This window comes from Anoplopoma fimbria, chromosome 4, assembly GCF_027596085.1.
Source record: "Anoplopoma fimbria isolate UVic2021 breed Golden Eagle Sablefish chromosome 4, Afim_UVic_2022, whole genome shotgun sequence".
NCBI classification, from domain to species: Eukaryota; Metazoa; Chordata; class Actinopteri; order Perciformes; family Anoplopomatidae; genus Anoplopoma; species Anoplopoma fimbria.
Genome location: NC_072452.1, coordinates 9,030,453 through 9,057,364, shown reverse-complemented (window position 1 = coordinate 9,057,364; position 26,912 = coordinate 9,030,453). Strand labels below are relative to the sequence as shown.

Below are 26,912 nucleotides of genomic sequence, written 5' to 3'. Positions count from 1 at the left end.
TTAGAGGACCATATTTTCACTAGCACACATTTTCTTTCACCAGGAGAAGGCCTTACTGGTATCTTTTGAGGGGATCATTTATAAGAATCTCGGATGTAATTTCCTCAGTTTATGTCAAGTAGCTTTTGATACCCTGCATCTCAGGACGGATGCCATAGATATGGAATAGTTAGGAAACTGAGCCAAGGCAAACTGCTCTGCTAAAGTCTCACCTCAGTGCAAATGCTTTCACAAGCCCATTGGCTCTGAGTTGGTTTTGTGTTGGAGGTGATGGCTGGACATTTTGTTTTTGCAAAACAGAGCTCTGTATGTTAATTTAGTTTTTTTCCAATGTTCTTGTGGGATAACACATTCCATCCAACCTCAATGTATGCGTTTGTTGTCTGTTCTTTTATGCTGTGCTTACTTACTGGTCATTGACCTTTCTTTTATGTTTTTTGGAGTGAATCTTCATCAATATTGTTTTTCTTTTCCCCTTCTTCCACCCATACTTCATCTCACCTTCGTCAGTCATGCCACGGTTCACAGAGCAAGTCGAGTCCGTGGTGGAGGCCTTGAGTGCAAACCCCTCACTACCTGTGGATGAGAATGAGTTCATTGATGCATCCCGTCTGGTATATGATGGTATCCGCGACATTCGCAAGGCTGTCCTCATGATCAGAGTAAGTCGCACAGTTGTTTTTTTTTTGTTTTTTTGTTGTTGTGGTTTTCTGCAGCATAAGGCTTGATTTTTCACCTTACCATGAGTATCAAAACAATATTTATTTTTCTCTTGCTGATCTGTATCGACATTTTTTGACTGTCCTTGGCTATTTTAGTTTAATGTAATGATATATAAATGTGTTGAAGCTGTTTTTAATGGCTTCTAATTTCTAGACTTGAATGTATTGCAGATATCCGTAATTCAATTCTTCCTAGTCAAAATGAACATTTCAAACATCCACAACGTCGGTCTTCCTAGGAAAAGTGACGACACGTTTGCCATTGATGTGAATTGGACTTTCAATTTCAGATATCCACAATTGCACTTTAGGTATCTAGAATGAACACTCTGCATATCTACAATATAATTCTTACTAGGAAAAACTCATTTCAGATATCAACAATCCAATTATTAATGGTCATAATTTTGATTTTATGTATCCAAAATGAAAAAGAAAAAAAAAAAAGATCCCAGATATCCATGATGTAATTTTGAATATTCAAAATACATTTACGGTAATCCTAAAAGATAATATGCCAAAATGGCTCACTTCAGTTATGTCTAGTTACAATGGGATATTAGATGTTAATGTGTTTCCTAGTAAGAATTCTATTGCAGATATCCAGAATGTTCCTTCTAGCTATCAGAAATGCAATTGTGTATATCTGAAATTGAAAGCTCAATGGACAAGAGACGTCATTTTTCGTAGAAAGAATGACATTGCGGATATCTAAAATGACAGTTGGGGATAAGGGAAGTGTAATTGTGGTTATCTGAAATGTTCTTTTAGGAAGAGTGAGATAACAGATATCTGCAATATATGTCCAAGTCTTGCTATTATTTGTCCAAATGGCCACTTTTACTTTTTAAGTATTTAAAGCTATCCCAAATGTAGTTTTTACTCGTACAATCAAAGTGGTAGATAATATGACCCGCTTGTATGAATGCTATTTTGGATATATTCAATTACCATTCTGACTAGTACGAATATAATTTTGACCAGGACAAGTTATTATGGACATCTTAAATGTAATTACATATAGGAGTGTGTTTCGATGAAATGTTCAAGTATCTGGCCATTGCTCTTGTGCACCAGATGCTGCTTTTAATGGAATGTAAGAATCTGTATATGCGTGCCGTCCTAGAAGCCACTGATTAACTTGTCTCATGCAAGAGCAGACCTAATTGACCAGACTTGCAATCTAGTGCAACAACAGCCTTCGTCGTCTGTGGGCTAATGACCTTAGCTTGAGTAGAACTATAACTGAGACAGATGGTAGTTGGGTACCTAATTGACTGACTGATGCACTTACACGAAAAAAGCCTCTCCAGTTATAATAAAAAATAAATAAATTGATAGTTCTTAAGGCTTTATGGTATAACTAGTTTGACTACACAACACTGCCAAATTAGATTTTGTTTATATTAAGATGTGAATGAATTTGTTTAAGCCACATCTCATGTGTAACGGCACCTAATTATGTATTTACTACGTTGAGATAGAATGTGCTCGTTGGTTGTATTATGCCATCCTCCATTATTTTCAACGCTTAAATCTTTTGAATTGGAATCATTAGTCTTGACAGCACATTTCGTGTTGACAATGGTGCTCCCAAACTGTGCCTGGGCTCCAATGAATAATGCTGCTTAGACAGACAAGAACCAAAGGAGCGGGGGACCATTATGCAGCATTTGCATTATAATAAGCAATTGATTTAAGATGGAGGTTTTAATTAGCATTCTGGAGTTGGACTGCGAGCCAGAGAACTACATTCACTCTCCATCTGCCCCAGCTTCACTCTTGTTATCCAGATTGATTAAGCTGTTAACACCGGGCCTGTGGGGCGGGCTGAACACTACCTGGTGGGTGGGTGTAGGTGTGTCGAAAATAACAGAGGATTTATCAAAAATCTTGCTTACTTATAAATGATTCTGCCATTCTTAACTATGAGCCGGAGAGGCTGATGAAATTCAACTCAAACGTCTTCCATTATCTTACAAAAAAAGAAAGAAAAAAAAGAAAAAGATGCAGTTCCTCATGGATTTTCCAGGATTTCTGGATCAGGTGTGTGCGATAATCCTCACAGGTGCTGTGGTGTTAATTCAGCGGGAAGTGCCTCAGATGCTCAGCCGGGTAGTTACGGAATTTCCAGCAGCATCTGCACAGCGATCCACTTAAGCTTACTCTTAATTGCTGTCGTTTGTAATGAGATTAGACAAGTGTATCAAAAAAGATCATTTTCTATTTAGAAGAGCCCTTTGCTTGGCTGGACTGCCCTTCAGTGGCACAGTGTTCACGTGAAATGTCCCCGTTCTGCTCTGAGTCCAAAGAAATATGAAATGTTGCAAATCAGCCGAGTTGAGCACTACGAGACAACTTCTCCAGAGGGCAAGGCCACGCATACACACAAACACACATGCGCTTGCACGCGAGCTCTCCAGCCATCTTTCCATGATCCCTCGCGTGCATGCGCGACACAGTGGCTCACTCTTTAAATCAGAAGAGACAAGTGTGTGGTTGGGGCTGCTCAAGATAGACAAGTCTTTAACCTCTGTAAGTGGTGCCCAGGCAGCCTATGTTAGATGTCCCTTGGAATATTTGACAGGCAGACAGAGCCCTCTCCTCACCTACAGCCACATCAGAGAATATGCCTCCCAGACATCAAACTGTCTCAAAGTCAGGGAGCTGCTGACAGCGAGATACAGGGGGCAGCTGTCGTTACCTTATGATTTGTGCAGTGCGTCACGGCCCAAGGTGATTTTTGCTGGCTTTGCCCTTAAAAAAAACAAAAAAAAAAAAAAACCTGCTCTACTCACAGAGGCTTTGAGAAAAATGCCACCCAAATTGGCATTTTACAATCGGACTGCCATGTCCGCATCTATATCGGCAGGCAGATATACTATCTAGACTGTCACAATAGTGTAATTTCACTTCTGTCCCCGTCTTCTCATGATATCATGGGGCGGTCAGATGTGCCAAACAAGGTAATGCAGCTGGAATTGAATATTTCAGCTTTCATGCAGACAGTGGAGAGTCTGATCATTACAAAATTTCAATATTGAACAGCGTATTTTGCCACAGCTGGAAAGATAGTGTCAAAATTTCACTTACTGTGCCGGCAGTACCAGCCGGACACAGAACCCTTAATTAAACTTCAGGCCATTGTTGTCACATATCTACAGTAGTGTCCTATTGGGTGTCCACAGCGAGCTTTCATTTCTGAGCCTCCCACATTCGCAGGTTATCTGTTGCACAGGCCACGGCAGGTGATATCTCTGCCCCACTGAGCAGCATTGTCTGGCTTGAAAGAGATGCCTGTGAGTCACTACAGCTTTGTATCTGAAACTATACCCCCTATTCCCATGAGAACAAGAGCATCTCTACATTTCATAAAGCAGTGTAAGGTTGTTCAGAGACTTTCAGCTATTTTTAGATGCGAGGGCTCCAAATCCATTACAGAAGGGGGGGTATTGAGATAGCACAAGTAGCGGCACAGGCGTGATAATGCACCTTTATCTGTCCGCATCATCTTCCCTCGGCCCATGTCGCCACCCGAATACATTTCCCTGTCAATCAGTATTGTATTTTGACTCAAGCAGGACCCGTTGTCATAGACGTTGTTTTGAACGTTAATTTGTATGGGAAAATGCTTGCTCCTAGCTTGTTTTGGATTCAAAGCCAGCGAAGAGGTGAAGTGGCATCACTCTTGAAGAACACAACTCATGCCTCACCCGCCTTTCTACACATAGCAGCAACAGATGGGTCTCTGAAGCATTTTGCTCCCAATATGTTTCACAACAGCTTGCACCTTCATTTCCCCTCTCAAAATGCACAGGCAGCACATTCCATTTGATTTACAAATTCATTTTGAGTTTACGGTTTCTTGTACCAAGCTACGGAGCAAAATACATTTATCTGATGCTGCCCCGGCTGGCAGCGTCAAGACATTTCTCATAGATAGTAAGCAGGTTGGTTATTTGATAGTGCTTAAAAGGCTGTAGTGTGCCAATATATTTTTTTTACGGCCTCAACATACAACTAACAGCTTTTCCTGACCTTTTCTCTCCTTCTTTGCACCGTCCTCCCTCCCTGTGTGTCCATTACAGACTCCAGAGGAGTTGGACGACTCTGACTTTGAGACTGAAGACATTGATGTTCGCAGCAGGACCAGCACGCAGACAGAGGATGACCAGCTTATTGCCGGCCAGAGTGCACGGGTAAGATGTCCATCGCCTCCTGTAGTATTTACAGACATTCCTGAGTCTGATCTCTTGCCTTTTAAAAGCTTTAGTTGTGAAAATAGCATCATGTGAGATTTCGTGCAAATACAGACGTAAGCATATTAAAAGTACATACTCTTAATATTTACTCAAGCATAAGAGGCATACATGAAAATTGTTAAATATTTACTAACAAGCTTGTGTTTCATGCTTCAGTAAGGTAGCTGAATATTGCCCTGGAGCTTGAGTAAATTCATGTGGTATGTTTGACAATCCAAAAATCACTTACCGGGTTCAATAAAATGTAGTAATTATACATCTCATTCACAAGGCTGTAATGTTCGAAAATAATTGTACACATTCTTTTGTATTTGTACGCCCTTGTTAATGTGTTCAGAGCCACTGTTGTTCTTTCAAACACTCCACCCCCGTTCTATTGTTGGGAAATGCACAGTTGGCTTGGCGCCACCATAACTGATGTGACCCATGTTTTTCATCACTCAACTCATTCATGGTGTTGAAAACAGTTCAAGCCCAATCCAAAGGTTTTAAATGCGTAATGGACTTCAAGTATACGTGGGCCTCTAGTCCTATAACAGTAGCCCTCTGTTCACGAAGGTTAAAGCAATTCATTATTTTCCAGACTTTTTTCCAGACTTTTAGAATTTCAATTATGCGAGTCGTCTGTTTTTTTTGTTTTTTTATTTAAATATCACGTTCTCGTCTGAACCAGGGGATTTCTGTTGGTGGTTGACATGTTGAATGTTAAGGTTAGACCTGAAAAGACTATCGGCAGATACTAAGTCTGCCATTGTTTGCCCTATTCAGAGAAGAGTCGAAATTAAGTGTTGAAAAAATACAAATAAATACATTAATCTAAAACAATCCCTTATTGCCGAGTGACCCGCCAGTAAATCGCCATGCCGTTTGTTTTGTTCACCAAAGATTATCTGGCTGTGCTGTTAGGCAGGGGCTTTTCATCTTTGCACTGGCCCAAGCTGCTTTAGTCAAGCTTAGGTGACTCTAGAGAGCGAGTCCTATTTACCAGTAATGGAATCAACGCTCATGCGATGATATTCGATTTCCTGCTCTTAAGTGTCTGCCCACTTCTGCCTCACAGGCTCATTCATTGAATGTCTGATTGCCTGTTTGGAAACTGCCCTTTAACCGCCAAGCCCAAGAGGATGGATAGAAATGGTGCTAAACACATTTGCACTTGGTATTAAGTAGCGCTAGACAAATGCCCTTGTATTGATCTTCTTCAGTGACCAGAGGCATAGAGTTCAATAAATGTATATTTTTCCAGAAGACATCAAATACTATTGCTTAGTGATGAACCCGGTTTTTGACCCAGCTTTCGTAGTTGACAGAAACAAGATTAATCACAGTCCCCACTTAGCCTTGGCCAATGGGTGACATTTGTTTGTTCAATTAAACAAGTGAGTGTCCTAAAAAAAATAAGGTTTTAAAAAAAAGCTCAACATTATAAGCATTACATTACATTACATTACAGTCATTTAGCAGACTCTTTTATCCAAAGCGACTTACAGGAAGTGTATTCAACATAGGTATTCAAGAGAACTACTAGTCACCAGAAGTCATAAGTGCATCTCCTTTCTTAAGCAAGCATCTCAAAGCATAAGCCAGAGCAAAAGTATAGTGCAGAGGCAACTACGAAAACAATAGTTGCAACAGACTAATCCGAATATAGTAAGTGCTACAAACTACTACGAATAGGATAAGTGCAGTAGACAAATACAAATTCAATAAGTGCAGCGAACTGATACGAATACAGTAAGTGCAGCAACTAATACGAGTGCAGCTTTGTTAAGGACCGATTTGTGGCAGAGCTGTAACTAGAGCACAGCGATACTTTAAGCAAGTGTAAAATATGTAAGAATGTATGAAAGTATCACCGTAGTACCACAGTGAGCATCCACAGAAACCATAGGAGACGATGTAAAACGAAGTGCCCTGGAGACAGAAATGGCTTCGGTAACGGTAAGCTAGAGATCTTGTGTCCTAACCCTCTACGCTTTCCATAATTCCTCCTCCAGGCTATCATGGCCCAGTTGCCCCAGGAGCAGAAGGCGAAGATTGCCGAACAGGTGGCTAGCTTCCAGGAAGAGAAGAGCAAGCTGGATGCCGAGGTATCCAAGTGGGATGACAGCGGCAATGACATCATTGTGTTGGCTAAGCAGATGTGCATGATCATGATGGAGATGACGGACTTCACCAGGTGAGTTGGAACTAACAGCTTGGCTCACACCCAGGGACATTTTTCTCCCCTAGCAAATGATGTCTTCATTTTGTAATTGTAGGCATTCTTCTGGCCTCAGAAGATCTCTGAATGAATGGTTTGGAGTATGGCTGCACATTTTAAGTTTGCAGTCCGTGTCTCAGGGCTGGATATGCATATGCCATCTTACCGTCCTCACATTAATATTCCAACGGTTGTGCAATTCAAGCAGAATGCCCCCGAGACAGAATGCATGTTTAAGTTAAGCCAAATACAATCGCCCAATAAGCCCACATTTGTTTCCCAACATTTGGCCGTATCTGCACAATACTATGCACCCAGTTTAACACCACTGTTTCATGCATCAATGCTCTTCATTTTCCTTAAGCAGCACTGTAGGTAGGATTTTCTTCTTGATTATTTTCCTTCCTCCACTAATCTTAATATGCACAACCATAAGCAGTGCCTCAAATCTCTCTGGTACACGAATAAAGCTGGGTGTGCACTGTAAATCGTAAATGGACAGTCTTACTCAGCAGAGCTGCTATAAGGTGGCCACATTCACCATTGTCGGTGGTTTTTCGAGAAAATTAAGATGGTGGAAGAATGGTTAACACAAAAACATCTCAGGAGTCACGATCTGTACTTTAGTAGGAAAGGTCTTTGCAGTTAATCGAAAATCATCAAGTGTGTCTGAAACCTATGGTTACAAGCAGGTTATTTGCTGGAAACTGGTTTCATATGTCAGAAATATTGATTTCTGCAGAAGTGCTGTTTGGTAAATCTCAACAGTGTAACCAACTACTTGAGGGAGATGAAAAATGTATTTGAATTTAATCAAAATCACAGCGGTTCTAAAAGACAACGTAAGCGAAAGGATGGCACCACCACTGAAATTAAAACAGAAGATTTGAACAGATTGTCACTCCCAAATGAATCAATACTCTTGCCTTGAAAACATTTATGATTTTAATATTGTTAAATGATTGTTTTACTAAGTACTGTTTTATAAAACCCTAAAAACACAACAGGATAGAACAGACAGAGAAGGATGTTTATTTTCAATCATTTTTTACTTTAGTTCTACTAGTTCTGTATGTGTTGATGTTGGTGTGCATGCATGTGTGTGGAAATGTTGACACTTTCTGATTAGTGCTGGACAGATGTCTATGCGTGATCGTCTAGCTCCCACAGTGAGTGCCTTAATGTGTTGGTGTGTGTGTAGGATGTGAGGAGACATTTTGATTAGCTGACTGTTTTTGTGTGACTCTGCCTTTTCAAATTTTCAAGTGAGTTACTCAGGGGACATTTTGTGCCTAACTCTGAGTCACATCCGTAATGATGAAACGCTGCCTCCCTATCTCGGTCCTCTGAATGGGTCAAATATCCTGTCTCCTCGGCCAAAGAAGTACAATACTGGAAAGCTGTGGCAGACTTTTTAATACCAGCACAGCCTGTGATCTGACTGAGGTCACACAGAACCCTGCAATTTTTTATTTGCGGTCCATTCATCCAAAGGACCAAGGGGAAAAAAAACATAATTGCTGCTTCTTGCATTACATCCACTGTAGAGACACACATGTAAATGAGGTGCAAAAGGTGCGGTTTCCATCTCAAGAGTACCCTCCCTGTTTCTTTATTAGATGGCGTCAGCTGGGTGTATATATGTTAAGAGGTTATTGATTGCAGTGACATCTTTATATCAACGTAAAGGCTTCCTTCTCAGTTTTACAGAATAAAGCAGACCCCAGGAATTCAAATGAAAAAGCAAGATCGGCAGAAGAAAAAAACAATTGTGAACACATTTTTTAGAATACAACATAGATTCTCAGCATTTTTTTAGTACTAAGATGTCTCTATCTTAGTCTAATTTATTTTCAGATTAGTTGCTGTTTATACTTATCAAGACAGTATCGTGTTGGTACTGAACATCAGGTGTCTATATTCCTTAAATTTAGCTGCTCACCCTGAAAGCAAAAATCATGAACACTAAATCACAGAGTTCATTCATTAGCCAGTTAGGCTTAAAACAATGATAATATGTCAACTAATTCACAGTAGTTTACGTTCCAGAGATGCCAGTGAATAAATGCTGATTTCTTTTGGATGCCCCACAAGGCATTTTTATAGGCAGTAGCTGAATTTTAAACCAGAAAAAAATCAAGCCCGTTATCCTCTGCATATTTCATGTAGGATTTAATAACAGACCCTAAATCTTCTCGGGGGAAAATTTGGAATGCCGTTTCATAATTTGATATCATCAGCCGCTAAGTCTTTCTAAATTAAATGTGTATTAGCTGATGTTGATTGTTCACCTGATTCGATGTGCACGTAGAAAACAAAGCATTTAGAAACCTCCCGAAGATGAGAATTCATTAGATACTTGCATTCATATTTGACATTTTTTACTTCAAATGTTTGCATCATTCATTAATTGTACAGGAATATAGAATTCTCAAGGAAGTGTTATTTTTTTTGCTCCGGTTTTAATAACCTTAAAACGATAATAGTTAGTGAGTAATGTTCATCCTGGGTTGCCAAGTCTTGAATTCGGAGAGTGTTTGAGGTCGAGATTTATTATCCTTGACCTTAGTGATGATCAATATGGTCGGATTCAGTGTCAAGGACATATTATTCTCCACGCTTGGTTATTTCCATTAAAAGAAATGAGTTAATAAAATAAAGCTGGTGGAATGGCTTCTGTTCCTGTGTTGTTAATAGTGCAGTAACTATAATTTATGGGCCAATACCGGAACTTAGTGTTGCGACTTTTCTTATTTGGCTCTGTGAGAATTTTGGATTGCCGTCCGTCCAGCCAGTGAGAGTGTCTGAAGAAGCACACGTGGATGTTGATCGGGATGGATATATATCTTCACATTATGCCTCGAGTCTCTCAGGCGGCCGTAGCACATGGAAGGTCAGTCGCCGACTAATTCAGCCGTGCCCAAATGATTGCCCCCTTAACCTTGGGCTGGCACAGAGCCCGGCCAAGGTTAATGCTGTGTGAGGTAATTGTTCTGGACCTCTCGCCTGACAAATCGGCAGAGAGTGAGAGAGACTCTTTGCGACTCGTCCATTGCTTATGGCTGTTTGGCGGCACTCATGAATAAGGCATGTGTGGCTTGGAAACATGCAACATATTTGAGAGCCACCTGTCCTAGAGCATTGTGTGCTGTGGAGTGCTCGGTCCGATGTGGCTTACACCCATCTGTGACGCCTGGAGCTGTCACCAGACCTGAAGTCCCCAGTTTATTCTCCATGTACAAATCCACTACCAAAATCTTACAAGGGTGTCCACCTGTCAGGTGGTCGCTTGTCTATCTCTGTGACCTCTTTGTGCTTCTGCACATATCGTTACTCACTCGGCCACCTAGGCAGAGCTGGAAATCATGACGACATATAGCAGCTGGCCCTTTTTTATGGCATGTTTTTAGGACGGAAAACAGTGGTTGGGGAGAAATCAGTGGTTACTGTATTTATGCATTGTGATATGTTTTTTTTATTGAGGCAAACTATGACAAAACACAAGCAGCATTCTATTAAACTCACTCCATGCAGGCCTATTTTACCCCCAGAAGCCATCACAAAGCCTGCAGCTCTGTCTCCAGAGGTTGACTTTCCCCCGGAGAGCTTCCAGTCTGTGCTCTGACACATGGCTTCTTCTACAAGGATCCTGACTTGCTTTACAGGGGGAGAGCAAGAGAGGGGGAGGGTTGGAGATGGGAAGGGGAGGGAAGAGGAAGCGAGAGAACAGAAAACAAAATTCCATCTGTTCTGGGTTGGATGGCTCGTTTTTTAGCCTGGAGAGAGCAGCTTTTGAATCCAATTTGCGCCTCGTGCCAACTGTGTCCCAGAGTCCCTTGTGGGGGCAGAAAACGAATGCAAATGGCTGACGAGCTTTACAGCGGGCCGGCTCAGGGCTTAACTGACCTGTACTTGGGACGGGCCTCGTTTGGCTCTAGAAAGGTCAACGATGGATGTTTAACATTAGGACAATGACCAAAGTCTTTAAAATGATTTCAATTGTCTGTTTTTTTTTTTCTCTGGCTCTCCTCCTTTGTCCCATACTTGGCTGAAAATGACCATACAAGTGACGAGCTGGTGTGCGTGTAGACGTTTTGAGGGCTACCAGCATTTCCCTGCCAGCAGACACCAAACCAGTAGGATTTGCGTCTTAGCCTTCTAATAAAACCCTTCAAAGCTGCTTGAATAAAAGAGGCCAAGCAGTACGCTTAGTTGCTTAGCTTCTGTGCCAGTCTGCTTCTCCAAACTGGGAGTGAGCAGTCCGCCATTTACTGCAAGCAATGCTCTGACTATAGATACAGCCTCGCTTCAAAAAAAGATGGACTTTTAAGTTGCTATTTACCATTTTTTGCTCATTATTTATAATACAAGGTATATTGAAGTGCGAATTTCTGTTATGACAGAAAGCATATGACGCTGATGACTGCTAGAATACGATGGCCTCTTAGATCTTGAACATAATCGTACTGCCTGTTAAAGGTTACCAACATATTTAACTACCATGTGCAAAATTATAGGAGGACAACACCTTGCTTTTGTAAGTGGGTTGATGGTGCTCAAACAGTGGTAGTACAGCAGCGCCATGGTCCCAATCTTGAAGGACAGCCATGAGACTGAAGCCCCCCCCTCCCCGCATTTAATAGGTTATAAAACGTGCTCAGCTCTGACTGAACATTACAGTGCCAGACTGTTAGTGTTTTATGTGTGCGGAGTGATCTGCACGCCAGCATACACGTATTCCTGTGACTTCCCCCCCTGAACTATTCCCATAAGTCATAGCTTCTCTATCCATACTTGAACCTCACAGAAAAAAAGAAAGAGAAAGGAAAAACCTTCCAAAACAAACCGCCGCTCCATGAATGAGACGCTGCTCCTGCATATTGAATGAGATCAGAAACCGTGACTGATCTTTCCACTTTTTTTTTTTTTTTTTTTTTTTTTTTCTCCCCAGGGGGAAAGGACCTCTGAAGAATACATCTGATGTCATCAGCGCCGCCAAGAAAATTGCAGAGGCTGGATCACGAATGGACAAGCTGGGCCGCACCATCGCTGACAATGTAAGTCATTAATGCACCTCCATCCCGAAGGGTTTGATGTAGACTACACCTTTGTGCTGGCGACCCCAATAGATAAGAAGAGCTGTGCCACACTGTCACGAGAACAAAAGGGTGAAGCAACACATGGGACAAATGAGGGAAAATCACTCACTTGTTTGTGTAGAGGAATCCTAGCAAGACTTTGTGACACAACACTGCCATGTCTGATGCAAATGATATTTCTGGCAAGGGGAAACTACATGAGATTAGGTTGAATGAGAAGCTACAACTGAATTGATTTACTTCTTAAACCCTGCTCTAGTATCATATTGACTTTATTTTGGTCTCCATTTTTTTATGTTAGACCTCAGAATGTGCTCAAAGAATCCGATCTATGTGTAATTGCTGTATTAGGTGAGAAAAGCGTCAGTAAGCCTACTCCTTCAGGCAAACATCAGGGCTGCACTACATCCTTGTGATGGTCACTGATTTGCCTCAGAAGTTACATTTACTCTCTACTAAGTCATGAATGTTCTGACTACGGTAAACAAGCTGACACCAAGTTTAAAGTTAAATGTTTTTCATTACCCAAATGCACTACTCTTTCTCTGCTCCTTCTGCTGCAGAAGGAACTGACGTCGCCCCATGTTGTGCTTGGGCACAGTTGGAAAAAGCGAAGCTTTCATACTGATTGCATCTTGAGACTCCTTCCTTTTTGTTTTTAAATGTCGTCCTTAACAGTGCTGTGGGTAAACCAGATTTTAAAGAGCAGGAGGCAAACTTTTCTCTCAGGAATAGTCTATGATCTTAGTACTTAAAGAGCTGTATACAAACAAAAGTTACAAACTGTTACTCGGTACATGCATTCTTTGTTTTAAGTCACTTTCCTCTCATTTGCACATTTAGGAGCAAATCCAAGTAAAAAGGCTGGCACAGCAGAGCCCTTCAGATGTTAACAACTGCTATGATTTGTGTTATTCATGAGACACCCCTCACCAGTCTTTGCCAATTTCTTTCAGGATCAAACACTCCCTCCCTCCCTCTCTCTCCCCTTCTTCCATCTCCCACTCCCCAACTCCCAATTCCATCATCCCTCCACATCTATCCCTTACCCCAGAGACTATGGTCCTTGACATTGGGAAACACACATTCAATTATCCATGGCCTCATGTTTCACTTAAATACTTGCACTGTACCACTCCTCAGGGAGACACTGTTCATGATTTATCCCCCAACTTATTCATTTGCCTTCTCTTAGTCAGAGACTTATAGCCTCGGTGTCTGCACCGTGTATACATTTAGTTGTTAAATCATGGAAGAGTTTAGTTGTAATGTTTGCAACACGACATGGTTGTCAGATTGAGGTCTTGTCCCGACATTGGTTACTTCTGTGGTTCGGATGTAGCAGCTGTGTGGGCTCCTTCCCTTTCTATCCAAGCACACACAGGCACTCAGACAGGCACACACCGGCTTTAGATGTTTGTGCAAGATTTTCAATTTGATAACATTGGAGCCGTTGTCAGTCTCTCGTGCTCTGGCTTTGTTGACATCTCTGCTGATATGTTGGCAAGAACAACATTAAGCCTATTTGTTAAGTAATGGCATAACAACAAGTTAAATGTTTCATGACGCACAGATTTTGATGCTATGCATTGTTCATTACCAAATCTGTTTAACTCTATTTAGCACAATAAATATTGGTCTCTAAACAGCCCAGGTTTGCCTACAGAAAGCAGTGGTTAATAATTGATTTAAGGATTATGCGGTTAAGGTTTTACATCATTTGTTTTTCTCCACTGTTTCTTTGTGTAATGAGCAGAGATATTCTAGGGCAATTGTGAAGTATATTCTACATGTAGTGATTCTGGGGGGAAAAATAAATCCCAAGCTTATAAATTCCCATAAATTGTGCTCCTATTCCAAGGTGATGTGAGATATAGATTAAGTTCCTCCTAGTCTGCTGTAATGAGCTGCTGGCCTCCAGGAGCCCTGCACGTCTGATATTTTATTTAAGGTGACCTCAGATCTTTGATATTACTGGCCCATGTCTATCGCAAAGTAAAAATCTTATCTGTTCTGACCTAATTGCATCCGCATCATCTGAATGGGGAATAAGCCGTTCTGGAAAGTGACTTTATTTTTTTATGCCTCACTGCCACTTTTGAAGATGCTTATTCACTTTAATGAAAACAGTGTTATCCCCCAAAGAAAACAGATGGGCAACTGTGCAGGTGTGTGACTGTGCTTGTCTGTGTGTGTGTGTGTGTTTGTGTGTTTGTGTGTGTGTGTTTGTGCCTACATATGAACACGTCTGTTGACTGGCCTGCCTCTCCGCTAGCACAAATCCGATGTGTTAGATTTGTGTGACTGTTTCATTCTCTCATCAACTGTTCTGTCTGTAACCCGTTTCTTTACCTTGTCCTCTGTGTATACATGTTTGCGAGTGTGTACACTATTAGGGGGGGTATTGGGGTTTGAAGCACTCAAAGTATGAATAAATGAAGAGCTTTGGCTGTTGGAACACAAGTCTTTGCCAAGAGTGAGGACCCCTCCAGCCTCTGAACCCATCCACAGCTGTCCCTCGCAGCCTTTCCCTCCCAGCAGAGACCGAAACACATCAGCCAGTGCTCCCAGGGATGGACATGGGGTGGGCAGGAGAATGACGGAGAGACGGGATAAGTAGAAGGGTTTCATTTGTGTGGAGTGAGGAACATCCCTCCAGAGAGATGAATCCATTACGAGTGCTTCACCTTTTTAATTAGCAGTGTAATTGCCAGGTGGCAGTTTTTAAAAAAATATATATTTATTTAAGCACGCAGTTTATATTTAGGTTTGTATCTCTAAACAAAGCAGGAGATGCCAGAGGCGCACTTACAGCAAAGGCATGGCACGTTGGGATGTCCACATGCTCTAGCAGCAATGGTTAAGTGAATCACCACCAAACATGTACACATACTGACGGAGAGTCAGAGGAGCGAAGGCAATGCTGGGGCTGCTCATTATCCTGGGCATATTAATCACTTGTGCTCTGTGCCTCTGGCCTGGAGGGCCGATGAGGGTTTACTCCTCACATAAAACACATCAGCAGATGGTCCCAGACTGATAGCACAGAATCTCAACACGCAGTTTTACTTCGCAAGACTTTGTCATCTCGAGTTTGTCTTTTACGTGCGTGTTGTGTTCAACTGAGATGTCTAGGTGGTTTGGCATTTTTTCTGAAATACAGTTAAATATGTGTAATGGAACCTTATTAAAGTTTAAAGAAATGAGTGTAGTGCAGAGATGAGCTGCAGGATTTAGGTCAGTGCCGTACAAAGGTCTGCACTGCAGTTTATTAAGAATTTATGACCCTCCTCTGCAGGGCACCTTATGAGAATTCCATCGGAGCAGGCTGGTAAACAAATAATGCTATGTAATTGAGATTTATAATGCAAATGTGTGAGCCACTATGTAGCCCATAAATTTCTGCTGCTCGCCTGCTCACCACATAAACACTTGCATGTCCACATACAAAAACATGCACATAAAATAAGGCTTTCATATTTAGAGAAAAGGCATGTGCATTGCGTGTGTGTGTGCATGTGTGCGTGTGTGTGTGTTTGTTGTGCGTGCATGCTTTATTCTCATGATGTATACTGACATACATAGTGCACTTTTCCAATTTGCATTCAATCAGTGCAGATTTATGGTGATCCATGGGCTCTGTTGCTGGTCACAGTCTAATCCCGGCTCTGGCCCTAGACGCTCTACGGCAGACAGGGTTGTAAATTACCTACTGCAGTGGGGAGGCAAACTCACCCAGAGAGTCCACAAATTCTCAGCTCAGCAGTTCAAGGGTCAGCCCTCAGCCAACTGCAGTTCAGCCCAACCAAGTGAAGCCCACCTTATTTGCTGCTTGAGAAAATGTATCAACTCCCAATTGATTGTTTTGGAAGCCATTTACCCATGATCATTCAATATTTTAACGCTTTATGTTGATCCTGACTGCCCAATAAAAGGGGTCTGGCCGTGATAGAGCCACGTTTGGTAGCCAAAGAGCTCCCGGAGGTAGATAATCATTTGGGAAGAGCAGAGAAAGAACAGCCAATCATCCATCAGTGATGGTTTAAATGACCATGATTTAGGTTTTTAGGTTACTCCTGGTTCACAGTGGACGCAGAAGCGCCGTGAAGCCCCACCATATGTCGATTGTCGTGCGAGCAGCAACCTGGTTGTTCACACCAGAAGCTCATTTCTCTTCGCCGGTCAAGAAGCGATTCTGCTCCTCTGCTGTTTTCCACAGAGCTAATCTCTGTCTCCCTGTCCGGACGTCTGCTTGTGTGTCTGATTGTTGCGCTCGCTCTCCGTTTAGACACTGTGGTTTTTTTTTAAATTGCGTACTTATTCCATGTATTTCTCAATCACAGACAGCAGTGACACTAGGTTACTTCTAATGAACATATTGAATGGATTTTGAAACCAGTGTGGTAGGGGAATCGGGGTGAATTGAAACACTCAGGAAGACCAGCAGAGAGAGTGAGAGAGAGGGAGAGAGAGAGGGGGGAGGAAAGTCAAAAGAGTGCATATTCTATCACTATCTGAATGAGACAATTTATATCTGATATAATACATCATTTATATTGTTTATAGTGGATTATTAGTGTGCTTTCTTGCCATATTTGCTTGCGGGATGCAGAGAAAATAGACGGAACTATAGCTTAAGATTGCGACATGGCTACAGAACTTCAACTTTGTTTAGATGGTCACCAAAAGAGCCCCTCTAAACCAGCGCCACTGAAAACTATGGTGCTTCGCGACACCTGCCCATCCAATGTAAAACCTGACTTTTCGGAGCAGTCACGTTTCAAGTGAGCCAAAAGTATTCAAAGGTCAGGCCAAATAAAAGTCTAAATGTCAAACACTAATGTATAAATGTTTTAACATCCCTGTTAGTACTTACCTGTTCTGCAGCAGCCGTGTTAAGTTCTAAGTTTAGCTGACAAGTACTACAGTGAAAGGCCTGACTGACAGGTGCAGCATGAACATTAAAAATTGATGAGAGCCATCTAATTGGTCCCTGTGGTTACCTCTAAAGTCCTTCTTTTTGGCTCGCCACCAGCTTGATTTTTCTCCTGTCATACCCGGACCCTGTTTGCCTCACTGTCACATTTACATTCCCAAGAGCCAGTGTGATTGAATTGGCCCCCGCGCAAATTTAGAGCATCTTTTTAGCAGATGCACTGAGGAGAGGAGATCTGGCTATCATCAATCTGTTGGTAATGGATCTTGATTGATATCGGTAGACCGTGGCAGATTTATATTTAGCCATCAACGGTAACATAATCAGCACCAGACTTGACTCAATCTAATGTACAGCACATTACTGTCGGGCCTATTAACAAGGCCGTGCACGCAAAACACATGCGCACTCGACTTCATCAGAGGTCTTGTGTTGAGGATGCAAGGATTTATCCAGACGTTAAACTCAGCAGAATTGTTTAAACTCGCTCTCCTCGGTGCCTTTTCAAGCCCTCTCGTCCATCTTCACTCCTACTTTTCAGTCATTTGTCATCATTGTATTCTCTGCCAGCGTTTTCACGTTTCAAACTCGCCGTCATATATTAGAATGCTGCCACGTTATTGTGTTCATCTTGAAGTGTCTACGGACTGCAGCTTGGAATCGATCATATAATTTCCTAACGCTGCCTTGTCACATCTTCTACTTCACTTGCCTCAAGTAACAGCATGATCTTTCCACTGCTTTGTTTCCAGTATCTACTTAAACTTTTCCCACATATTCAGTCACACTCTTCTCCCCAGTGGCACTGTAACATATATATCTCTGCAATTTGTTTTACTCCCCCTGGAAGATGTTTTGTGTGTAAGAGCAGTAAAGCCACATGGCGAAACGATATGTAATGGGTTGCCGTATAAGGTCATGGTATAGTTTTCTGTATGCTTTTAGAAGAAAAACATGTTCTTTTGAGCTGTTTGGCTGTAGTGTTTCTGTTTCTCCACTAACAAGGCCAAAGTCTAAAGGGAAAAAGCAACAGGCAGAGTCTCTCCAATGAGAACGCTAAGCAAACACTCTCAACATCCCCTCACTGGGATCTGAGGGAAGTGGAAATATCAATTTTCTCTTTTTCTCTCCCTTTCATTTCATGACAGGAAGTGACTGAAAAACAAAACACATCAGTAAATACCTCTATATCCACCGCCCCCTTGGCAGCCCCTAACAGGTTGCTAGCCGTGGCGCATTAGAATGCTGCCTTGTCAGTAAATATTGGAAATTGGCATTTCCTGTGGGTGATGCGTCCTGAAAGGTCAGTGCTGGGCAGCTGCAGCACAGGGGCTCTGCCTCTGTCTCTATTTAATGGAATTCAGCACAGCCGCATGGCATTTCCAATGATGGGACCTGACCTTCCTGATCATCATTTATATCATGGACATTACCCAACACGTAGCACGGTGAAATCCTTTTGTTCAACATCCTGCTCTTTCATCGTTATTGCCTCATTTCCTTTTCTTATACTGTCGGCTGTACTCGTCCGTCTGAACGTCTCCTCTTTAGAGCAGGAGCTTAAATGCTCAGGCAATGCTAAGTGAAGTAGGAGCTACCTACACACACTTTGGAAGCAAAACCCTCATGGATATGGAACTCAAGAGGTACAATTAGAACAATTAAAATAATGACCTGCTACCCTTTTTGACCCGTCTTTGATGCGCCACCTTTTTATTTTTCCGAGAAGGCACTTAAAGCCAGCAGTGAAGAGGCAGGGACGACTTCCCAACAACCGTTGACATTTCTACCTGTACTGCTGGCTCCTTTTTTGAAAGATGGTGACTCACCTTTTCTATTAGTTTGCCTTGAAAACATACCCAGAGTCTTGTGATGAAGTCTCTTGTACTTCCTCTCCCTGCTTTGCCATCTCTCAATAATAGCTGACACAAGTGAGGTTAACTGTCCCAGTCCATAACTGGCCACACAGCATGTGGGGGAAAAGCAGGAGGCTATATCATCAGGCTTGAGGAACATTTTACAGGAGCACTCAGAGGAGATGAGAAAAGAAAAAAAAAAAAAAAAAAAAAAAAAAAAGATTACAATGATGGGCTCTCATGGTTGAAGTCACTATTAGAGGAGGGCATCACTCAGTGGGGAGAAGAGCGACCATCCTCTTTTTCTTCTTCACACTAGAGCAAATTTGTTTTGTGAAATGGAAATGAATTGTTTAAAGAGTGAGGGCAGAAGTGCTTTCCACCATGAGCGCTTGGTGACAGTGTTTGCACAACCTGCAGATACATTAACATAGAAGTTGAACAAATGCATCTGCCTCACAAGCTCGATTTGTTGTCGCCTTTATTACTATTCATACCGTTGAGCGTCAAAGCAGATAGAAAAAGGTGTCTGTGAAATGCGAGTTAGCTACGGATACGTGTGGTTTTAAGGGAAACGTCGTCACGAGCAGAGCACAGTCAGTCGGCGAGGAGCCTGAGCCTCTCGTGACGACGACCTGCTCGTGAATGCTACCCCGAGGTAGTCGCACGCAGCGCTCCCAATTTGCATTTACCAAAAACAATCCAAGGTGTTCTTGTCTCTTCTCTGTGCAACTTCTGTATTCACATGTCACACTCACAGCAGCCTTGCAGAGTTTCCTGAGTGCTGAGTGAAGCCAGCAGCTGAGCTGAGTACGAGGAGCACAAGTGATGCTTTCACAGTGCCCTGCTCTCAGCCGTCTGAATACTTCCCCAAGCCCTCATTAGCATGGCTGCTGCATTCAGCCTCATCCCAGGTCTTTGCTGTTGCGTGTGTGTGACTCTGCCCACGCACACGCACACACACACACACACACACACACACACACACACACACACACACACACACACACACACACACTCGTACTTACTTAAAGCCCCCTCCCAACTACAGTTGAATCCTCCGTGTCTACGTCCCGTTTTCCCCAGTTGGATTTCTCCCCTTATTTACTCCCGCATACTGTTCCCCCTCTGGCTCTTCATCCTCCTCTTTTTCTCCAGCTACTTATTTTTCCTCTGGTTCTTTCCTCTTTTTTGTTTAACCTTCCCTGCCTCTCCCATTTTCAGTCGTCTCCCAGCCATGTATGACGATCATCCCCTCCAGCTTTTTTTTTCCTTTTTTTTCCTTCTCATCTCCTCTTGCATACCTTTCTTTAATATAATGTCAACTCTTACATTTCCCTCCTCTCCACTTAGCCTATCCTTCTATTAATCAGGAGTGGATGTTAGCGATGGCGAAGACTCGGTCCATTTTATTAATATTGCACGAGGACAACTATATAGCTCCCATTAGGGAAGGCGATAATTGTAATGGGTTAAGCTGTGTTTGATTTTGCCACATAATGTATGAAGATAGGGTGGGTTTCTTTTGAAGAATGTTTCTTGTATCTTATTTGTGTCCTTATTGTACTAAAGCACCCGATCTCTCTGATGTTTGGTGTGTGTGAAGGAGCACAGCTGGCCGGGCGCTGTGTAAATGCATGCATGCATGGCTGTGTGTCTGGGAGTGAGCTCGCTTTATTCAGCGGAGCGTTCGGCGCTCCCACCAGGGATACCGACGCGCTCGGCAGAATTAGAGGCATCAAGTCCTAGTCTGTTTGAAGTGTCAAAAACAAAAATCTCGCTACCAAAGATGATTCCTCATCTTCCCTTTGCACAGAGAAAGGAACATGCTGGTTATAGTGCACTTAAATAGTTGCGATGACCATCATTCAGAGATAACCGCTTCTCTTACAGCCGGACCAAATGCCTCTCCAGCTGGGTCGAGACACATGCAAACACTCATGCGCGTTCGTCAGCGCTGACCTCCCCAACTCCTTCCTGCAGAGAATCCATCAATTAAAAGATTGGCTGCTATTACCTCCCTCTCACCTTTTCCCGTGCACTCAGAATTAACAGCTGCCAAAGGACTCCTCCTTCAGACTGCCAAGCACCTGCAAATACTGGTGTTTCAGACAGTTTTTTTTTCAGCCCTCTTGGATTGCACACACACACACACACACACACACACACACACACACACACACACACACACACACACACACACACACACACACACACACACACACACACAGCCCCCGTGCCTAAAGTTAGTTAAGTATGGGATTACCCTCTGCCTATATGTAACAGACAGTCTCTCCATGTCAGGATCGTAGCTGCCATAACGTCGGTGTGTCAGGCGGCTCTACTGAGATCTTTAATCCGACGTGAAGCGTCAGAGACCCATCAGGGTGTTTACATCTCGCGCTTGACGAGCAGCTAACGAGAACTGTGGCCTAATTACTTTGCTGGCAGGGGGCTTGTTTAGCAAACTCTGAAAGAGATTGGAAATGGTGTTTGAAGGTGGACCCCAGTCTAATTACGATGAGACGAAATAATTCAAAAAGATTGCCAAGGCTAAATGGCTTGCATTTGTGGAGCTCTTCTCGTACTTCTTCTCTCAAGTGGGTTTTATGATAATTTATTGTTTTTCTTGCAGTTGATGGATTCCTTTTATACCGCCAATGTATTTTGTTTTGTGTCCCCGGCTGACTTTTGACAATCTTGTAATTCCTCGTTTGGAACAAGAATAAGACGCCTTTTCAACTCTGTATTGGATCTATTGCCTCTGTTTTGCCACACGCGTCAAGCTTCCTCTCATCCACTGAATGTTTCCTCTGAGTTAATTGTATTTATTGAAGCCTGTTTGAGTGCCTCTCCAACCCTGAGCAGTTTATTTTGCTCCCTCACACCTAAAGTCATGTTTAAGTTGTTTGGGTGGAGTGCTGGCAAACCTGCAGTTTGTTCCATTTTAACTGGCTGCTGTCACTTTGGATTTTCGAGGTATTTTTGTTGCTAATAAGACTTCACACGAGATGATTACCAACACCTAAAAGTAATTGATTGACAGCAGTGTTTGCCTCCTAATAGAATTAGCATTCTGTGTGACTTGACCGTGCTTAACCCTGTGAAAATGAGTTATCAATCTACAAGGTTGTGGGCGTAAGTTTGTCATTTTGGCTCTGTGCACGGCCCTAATGTGGGTGTCTACCTTACCTGTCACACCGCTACTAACTCATCATGATAAAGTGTGAGATCATGGCGTCTGCAGGATCACATAAATATTCAGATTGAGTAGTACCAGCAAGTTCCCAAAAATTGATTCATGACACAGCCCGCGAGCAGGTAGTGTTGGAACCACAAAACCCGTTTGTGCTTGTATTCAAATTGATGTGCACACTCGTTGACACGTGTTTGTCTTTCTCCCTCGCAGTGTCCCGACTCCACCTGTAAGCAGGACCTGCTGGCCTACCTGCAGCGTATCGCCCTGTATTGCCACCAGCTCAACATCTGCAGCAAAGTCAAGGCCGAGGTGCAGAACCTGGGAGGAGAGCTGGTTGTCTCCGGGGTAAGCTCAACATCATCTGAACCGTGGACGCATTGGCCACAGCTTACAATCTGCAATGCGTCGATTAAAGTAACTAAGAGTAGTGGAGCAGTTGAAATGGGATATTTAATAAAACTCTTTTCGAGGACGGCAGCAGGCGGTCAGGGTTGGTTGCAGTGATGCAGCTTCAGAGGAGGGATGCGGGAAGACTGACAGTCAATGCAAAGAGTGAAGGTTTAAAAGCCCTCATAGAGAAATGTAAACATGAGAGGCGAGGTGTTTTTCTGGAGCTTTAAGGATACACACAAGGTATTTTGTTGAGAAACAATTGACAGTTTACAGATTTGCGTTTGTTCACAATTAAATCTGTAGCCAGGAAAGTTAATTAAATCAATGGATTGCATCAGCTACTTTCTAAACTTTTACTACTGGTGTTGCCCACATAAATTCAAAATACTAAGACGTAGTGGCATAGGCTTTGTTGTGATTAGTTAATGATTCATTCTTTGCCCTGTTATCAGCAGCGTATATTTAATATTGAACAAAACAGATAATAGCTTTCTCTGTGCTGGAAAGGACTAATGTTGCTCAAACGGCCAGTGTTTACAGACCCTTTAAGCATTAATTAACCACTTACTTGCCATTCAGATTAATTAAAATAGGTCGTCTCGGTGTGCAAGAAATAACGAATCCCCCCCCCTCCTCCTCTCTGTGTGCTGAAACCAGCCTGTGCTTCCCACACTTCAGTCAAGTGTCACCATTGTCTCCGAGGCTATTAAATTGTGGAGATTAAATTAGTTTGACCTTTTTTTATCATATTCTCAAATTTCCTCACTTCTGTTTGCATGCCGGAAAAACAATCCGAAAGGTCGTTAATTCTTCCATATATGTAAATAAAACCGGCTTTGCGTTCACCACTTTCACAAAGCTAACCGCGTCTCTGACCTCCTCTCCCGTCTCTTCCTCAGCTGGACAGCGCCATGTCCCTTATTCAGGCCGCAAAGAACCTGATGAACACGGTGGTGTCCACTGTCAAGGCCTCCTACGTTGCATCCACCAAGTACCAGAAGAACAAAAACATGGAGGCCCTGAATATGCCAGCCATCTCCTGGAGGATGAAAGCGCCCGAGAAGAAGCCTTTGGTGAAGAGAGAGAAGCAGGACGACGGCCAAACCAACAAGGTCAAGAGGTCCTCTCAGAAGAAGCACATCAACCCGGTGCAGGCTCTGAGCGAGTTCAAGGCCATGGATAGCATCTAGACCACCCCGCTGTTGAGTCCCAGAGATCACAAAATATTGACCAATGAGTTTATATATAGATAAAGCTTGTCATTCTAATTAAAGGAAAAGGGTTTTATCGTATTTGTTCCACCTTTTGCATAGACAACTTGTCTGTACGACCTATTATTATATTCCTACACTGCCTCATGTCTATTCCATATATTCAGATTTGCTCTAGTGTGTAGCATTAACTGTCTCTTCTCTGGAAAATGCAGTTAGAGGGAAATCAACTGGACGAATGCATTTTTTTTTTTTATTATTATTTTTTATTATATATTTCCCATTTTTTTCCTTTCATGTTTATTGGAGGAAGGGGAGCAGATTTGATAGATTATATAAGAACTAATTCCAAGAGGCTTTTGATTTATTTTGTATTCTAACCAGTTTTATAGTAATACTATGGGGTCGCTGGTGTTTTCCACTACAATGTTTGATTATGTCGAAATAACCTTCTGTACTGCAAATATCAACTATGCAAAATCTGTCTGCCTTTTGTTGACTTGAGCAATAACTGTAGTTCATTTGGATGTGCTGGGCTAACTGGTAAGATTTTAAACATGTTGTGGTGACTTAAGGAACCAAACTCAATATATACAAGTGTGCCTGCCTTTTTCTAACTTTATACATACCTTTGTTACGCCACTATTAACAGTTCAAATCCGTTTTAACTGACCTAAACACTATTTTCAGTGCTGAATGACTAATGATTCGAACCGATTTAGTTCTGGGCTGATTCTTTATAATTTAAGCTCTGAAGTTTAATTTTCAGCATTTTTTTCATGTTAATGTAATGCAGCAAACCAAGGTGACGGAGTGTTGCTGTGTTACTGTTGTGCTGCATAAAACTGCGACGCACACAGATCCATTCGTTTCAGTCAAACTTTGTAAATACGCCCGGACTCCTCTGAGTCTGGGAGGACCCAGTGGGCTCGACAACGAGCAGACCAGCTTCATTACCTGTCAATGAGACCAAACGCCTCCACAATCTCAGAATGTTTCCAAATTGAGGGATCAATATGTTGTTGTTTTTTTCTCTCCGCAACTTTAGAGGTAGGCGAGGAAAGGAGATTTCTTTGACTGAAAACTCTGCTTATTGTTTTTATTTCTTGTCATTAAGCTTGAAAACTAATCGAAATGTTACGTCGGGCACAAACTTTATAGAGAAATCAAACAAGTTGTCAGGAGTTGGAGCTTTAAAATTAAACAGGAGACAGCTTTTTTTGTTTTTGTTTGTTTAACTTCAGGTAACAAGTGTGAGGTGTTTCCAGTCATACCTAGTGTTCTGCTGCATAGTGGTGCGTCGGTATACAGCGAGGCTCTGAAACCCTGCTGCTTTGTTCTTGGGGCTGAACCTTTGTTTTTGCTCGTTTGGCTCCTGTGAACTATCGCAGGATGGGCGAGTATGATTATCTGACAGGTGGATTCTTTTTCTGTACTGTAGAGCCGAGCTTCTCAGCAGTTTGTCTTTTGCTGTAACCGAGTTTGGATTTTAATCCCGAGTGATCTCAAATTACTTTGCCGTGGATTTGTTTGTTATTGAGAGCTGACTTATTGGTGCACACGTTTCTTATATTCATGTGCCTGCTTTATATCTTAATAAACATTTAAAATGAAACCGCTGTTCTTTTCTTTCTTACTTGCAGTGTGAAGTCATGTTTTTTTTCTTTTTCCTCCCTCCCTTAATCCTTTATATGCTTTGTCTTGCCATTATACCAGTTGTATTGCCAACGAAAGTGTAAGCCATAAATGATTATAGCCTGCTAAGGTAAAATGAGTTTTAGAGCACCCCCAAACATTCTGCTGCACATAATTAAGGCATTATATTATGTGTACATACCTCCCTTGCAGTCTGCTTTACTGACTTGAGGGCTGTGTACAGAATGCTCTCGTAACTTCTGTAATTGGATTGTTCTACTGTCGTGGCTTATTTTCTCTTTTTAAAAAAGAAAAGTGCAGCTTTTAACATCAAACACATCCTGCAGTCTTCTGGTGGCGTCTCTTTATCAAACAATAGCCTGTGAAGAAAAAAAATGCAGTGGGGGAACTGAGTGTGCACCATGTGAAGATAAATGTGTCTGAAGTAGGAAAGTATTTGGGATGAATTGTCTTTGCCTCCCCAAAGTGCTGAAGTAATTGCACCTCGGAGTCAGTCTGACTCATCACTGAGAGGACACCGAGAAGACAAATCCCCTTTTTCATAATCTTACACAGACAGGTCATTTTCAGTATCACTGTTTTTCTTGTTTTTTTTTTTGTGATGATTGTTCTCCATTCAGTTACCCTAACCCATCTACATCCACTTACAATTTTTCATAATATCTTTGAACATCCCACAAAAAAAATTGGATGTGAAATAGATGGGGAGCACTGCAGCAGTGGAGAGAGAGAGAGAGAGGATTTCCATACTCCCGCCTGATGACTTTGGCAAACAAACGGTTCAGTTACAGATTGTTTTATCACATCAGATGTAAATACATTGACACCAATAAATAAGGCTACATATTTTAAAGCCAGAGCCACTGACTCCGTATATGTCACTCCTGTCAGATTGTGTGAGATGTGTGCTGTTGACTTGATCGTTGTTGGCACCTTTTCCCCCATGGTTTGAGATGGCGCAGTGATTAAGTCCTTCTGGGAGAATGCTTCAATCCCTGGGTAGTATTTTAGGCCATATCCCTTATTACCCAGTGTGTTTTAAATACAAATACGGTATTTTATCACAACTCAACAAACAATAACAACATGAAACAAAACATAAAAGTGGGCAATTAACTGCAAGGAAACCGGAGGACCCAACACGCATCATTGCTCTTTATATTGTATAGCTTTCAGTAAAGCATTAAGAACAACTGTTGTGGAATGACATGGACTGTGAAATCCTAACATTACATGTGCAATTTGTTAAAATAATAATAAACAAACAATAAGAAATGCACACATTGAAAGGAACATGCCCTTAGCTTTTCCTCTTTTAACAAGCCCCAATGGCTGCCATGAAAAAAGGGTCAATTAATGAGAGCAGCCGCCATAA

General features: G+C 42.1%; 1 protein-coding gene across 1 annotated transcript in view; it reads left to right on the top strand.

Annotated features, from left to right (window-relative positions):
- The window catches only part of ctnna1 (catenin (cadherin-associated protein), alpha 1), a 75,295-nt gene extending 49,799 nt beyond the window's left edge, over positions 1 to 25,496 (top strand). The window contains exons 13-18 of the mRNA XM_054597101.1: positions 511 to 662; positions 4,811 to 4,921; positions 6,982 to 7,163; positions 12,139 to 12,244; positions 22,488 to 22,622; positions 23,570 to 25,496. Coding sequence (XP_054453076.1) covers positions 511 to 662; positions 4,811 to 4,921; positions 6,982 to 7,163; positions 12,139 to 12,244; positions 22,488 to 22,622; positions 23,570 to 23,860 — 977 coding nt within the window. The 3' untranslated portion in view covers positions 23,861 to 25,496. The remainder of the gene's footprint in view (positions 1 to 510; positions 663 to 4,810; positions 4,922 to 6,981; positions 7,164 to 12,138; positions 12,245 to 22,487; positions 22,623 to 23,569) is intronic.
- Positions 25,497 to 26,912: the final 1,416 nt, after the last annotated feature.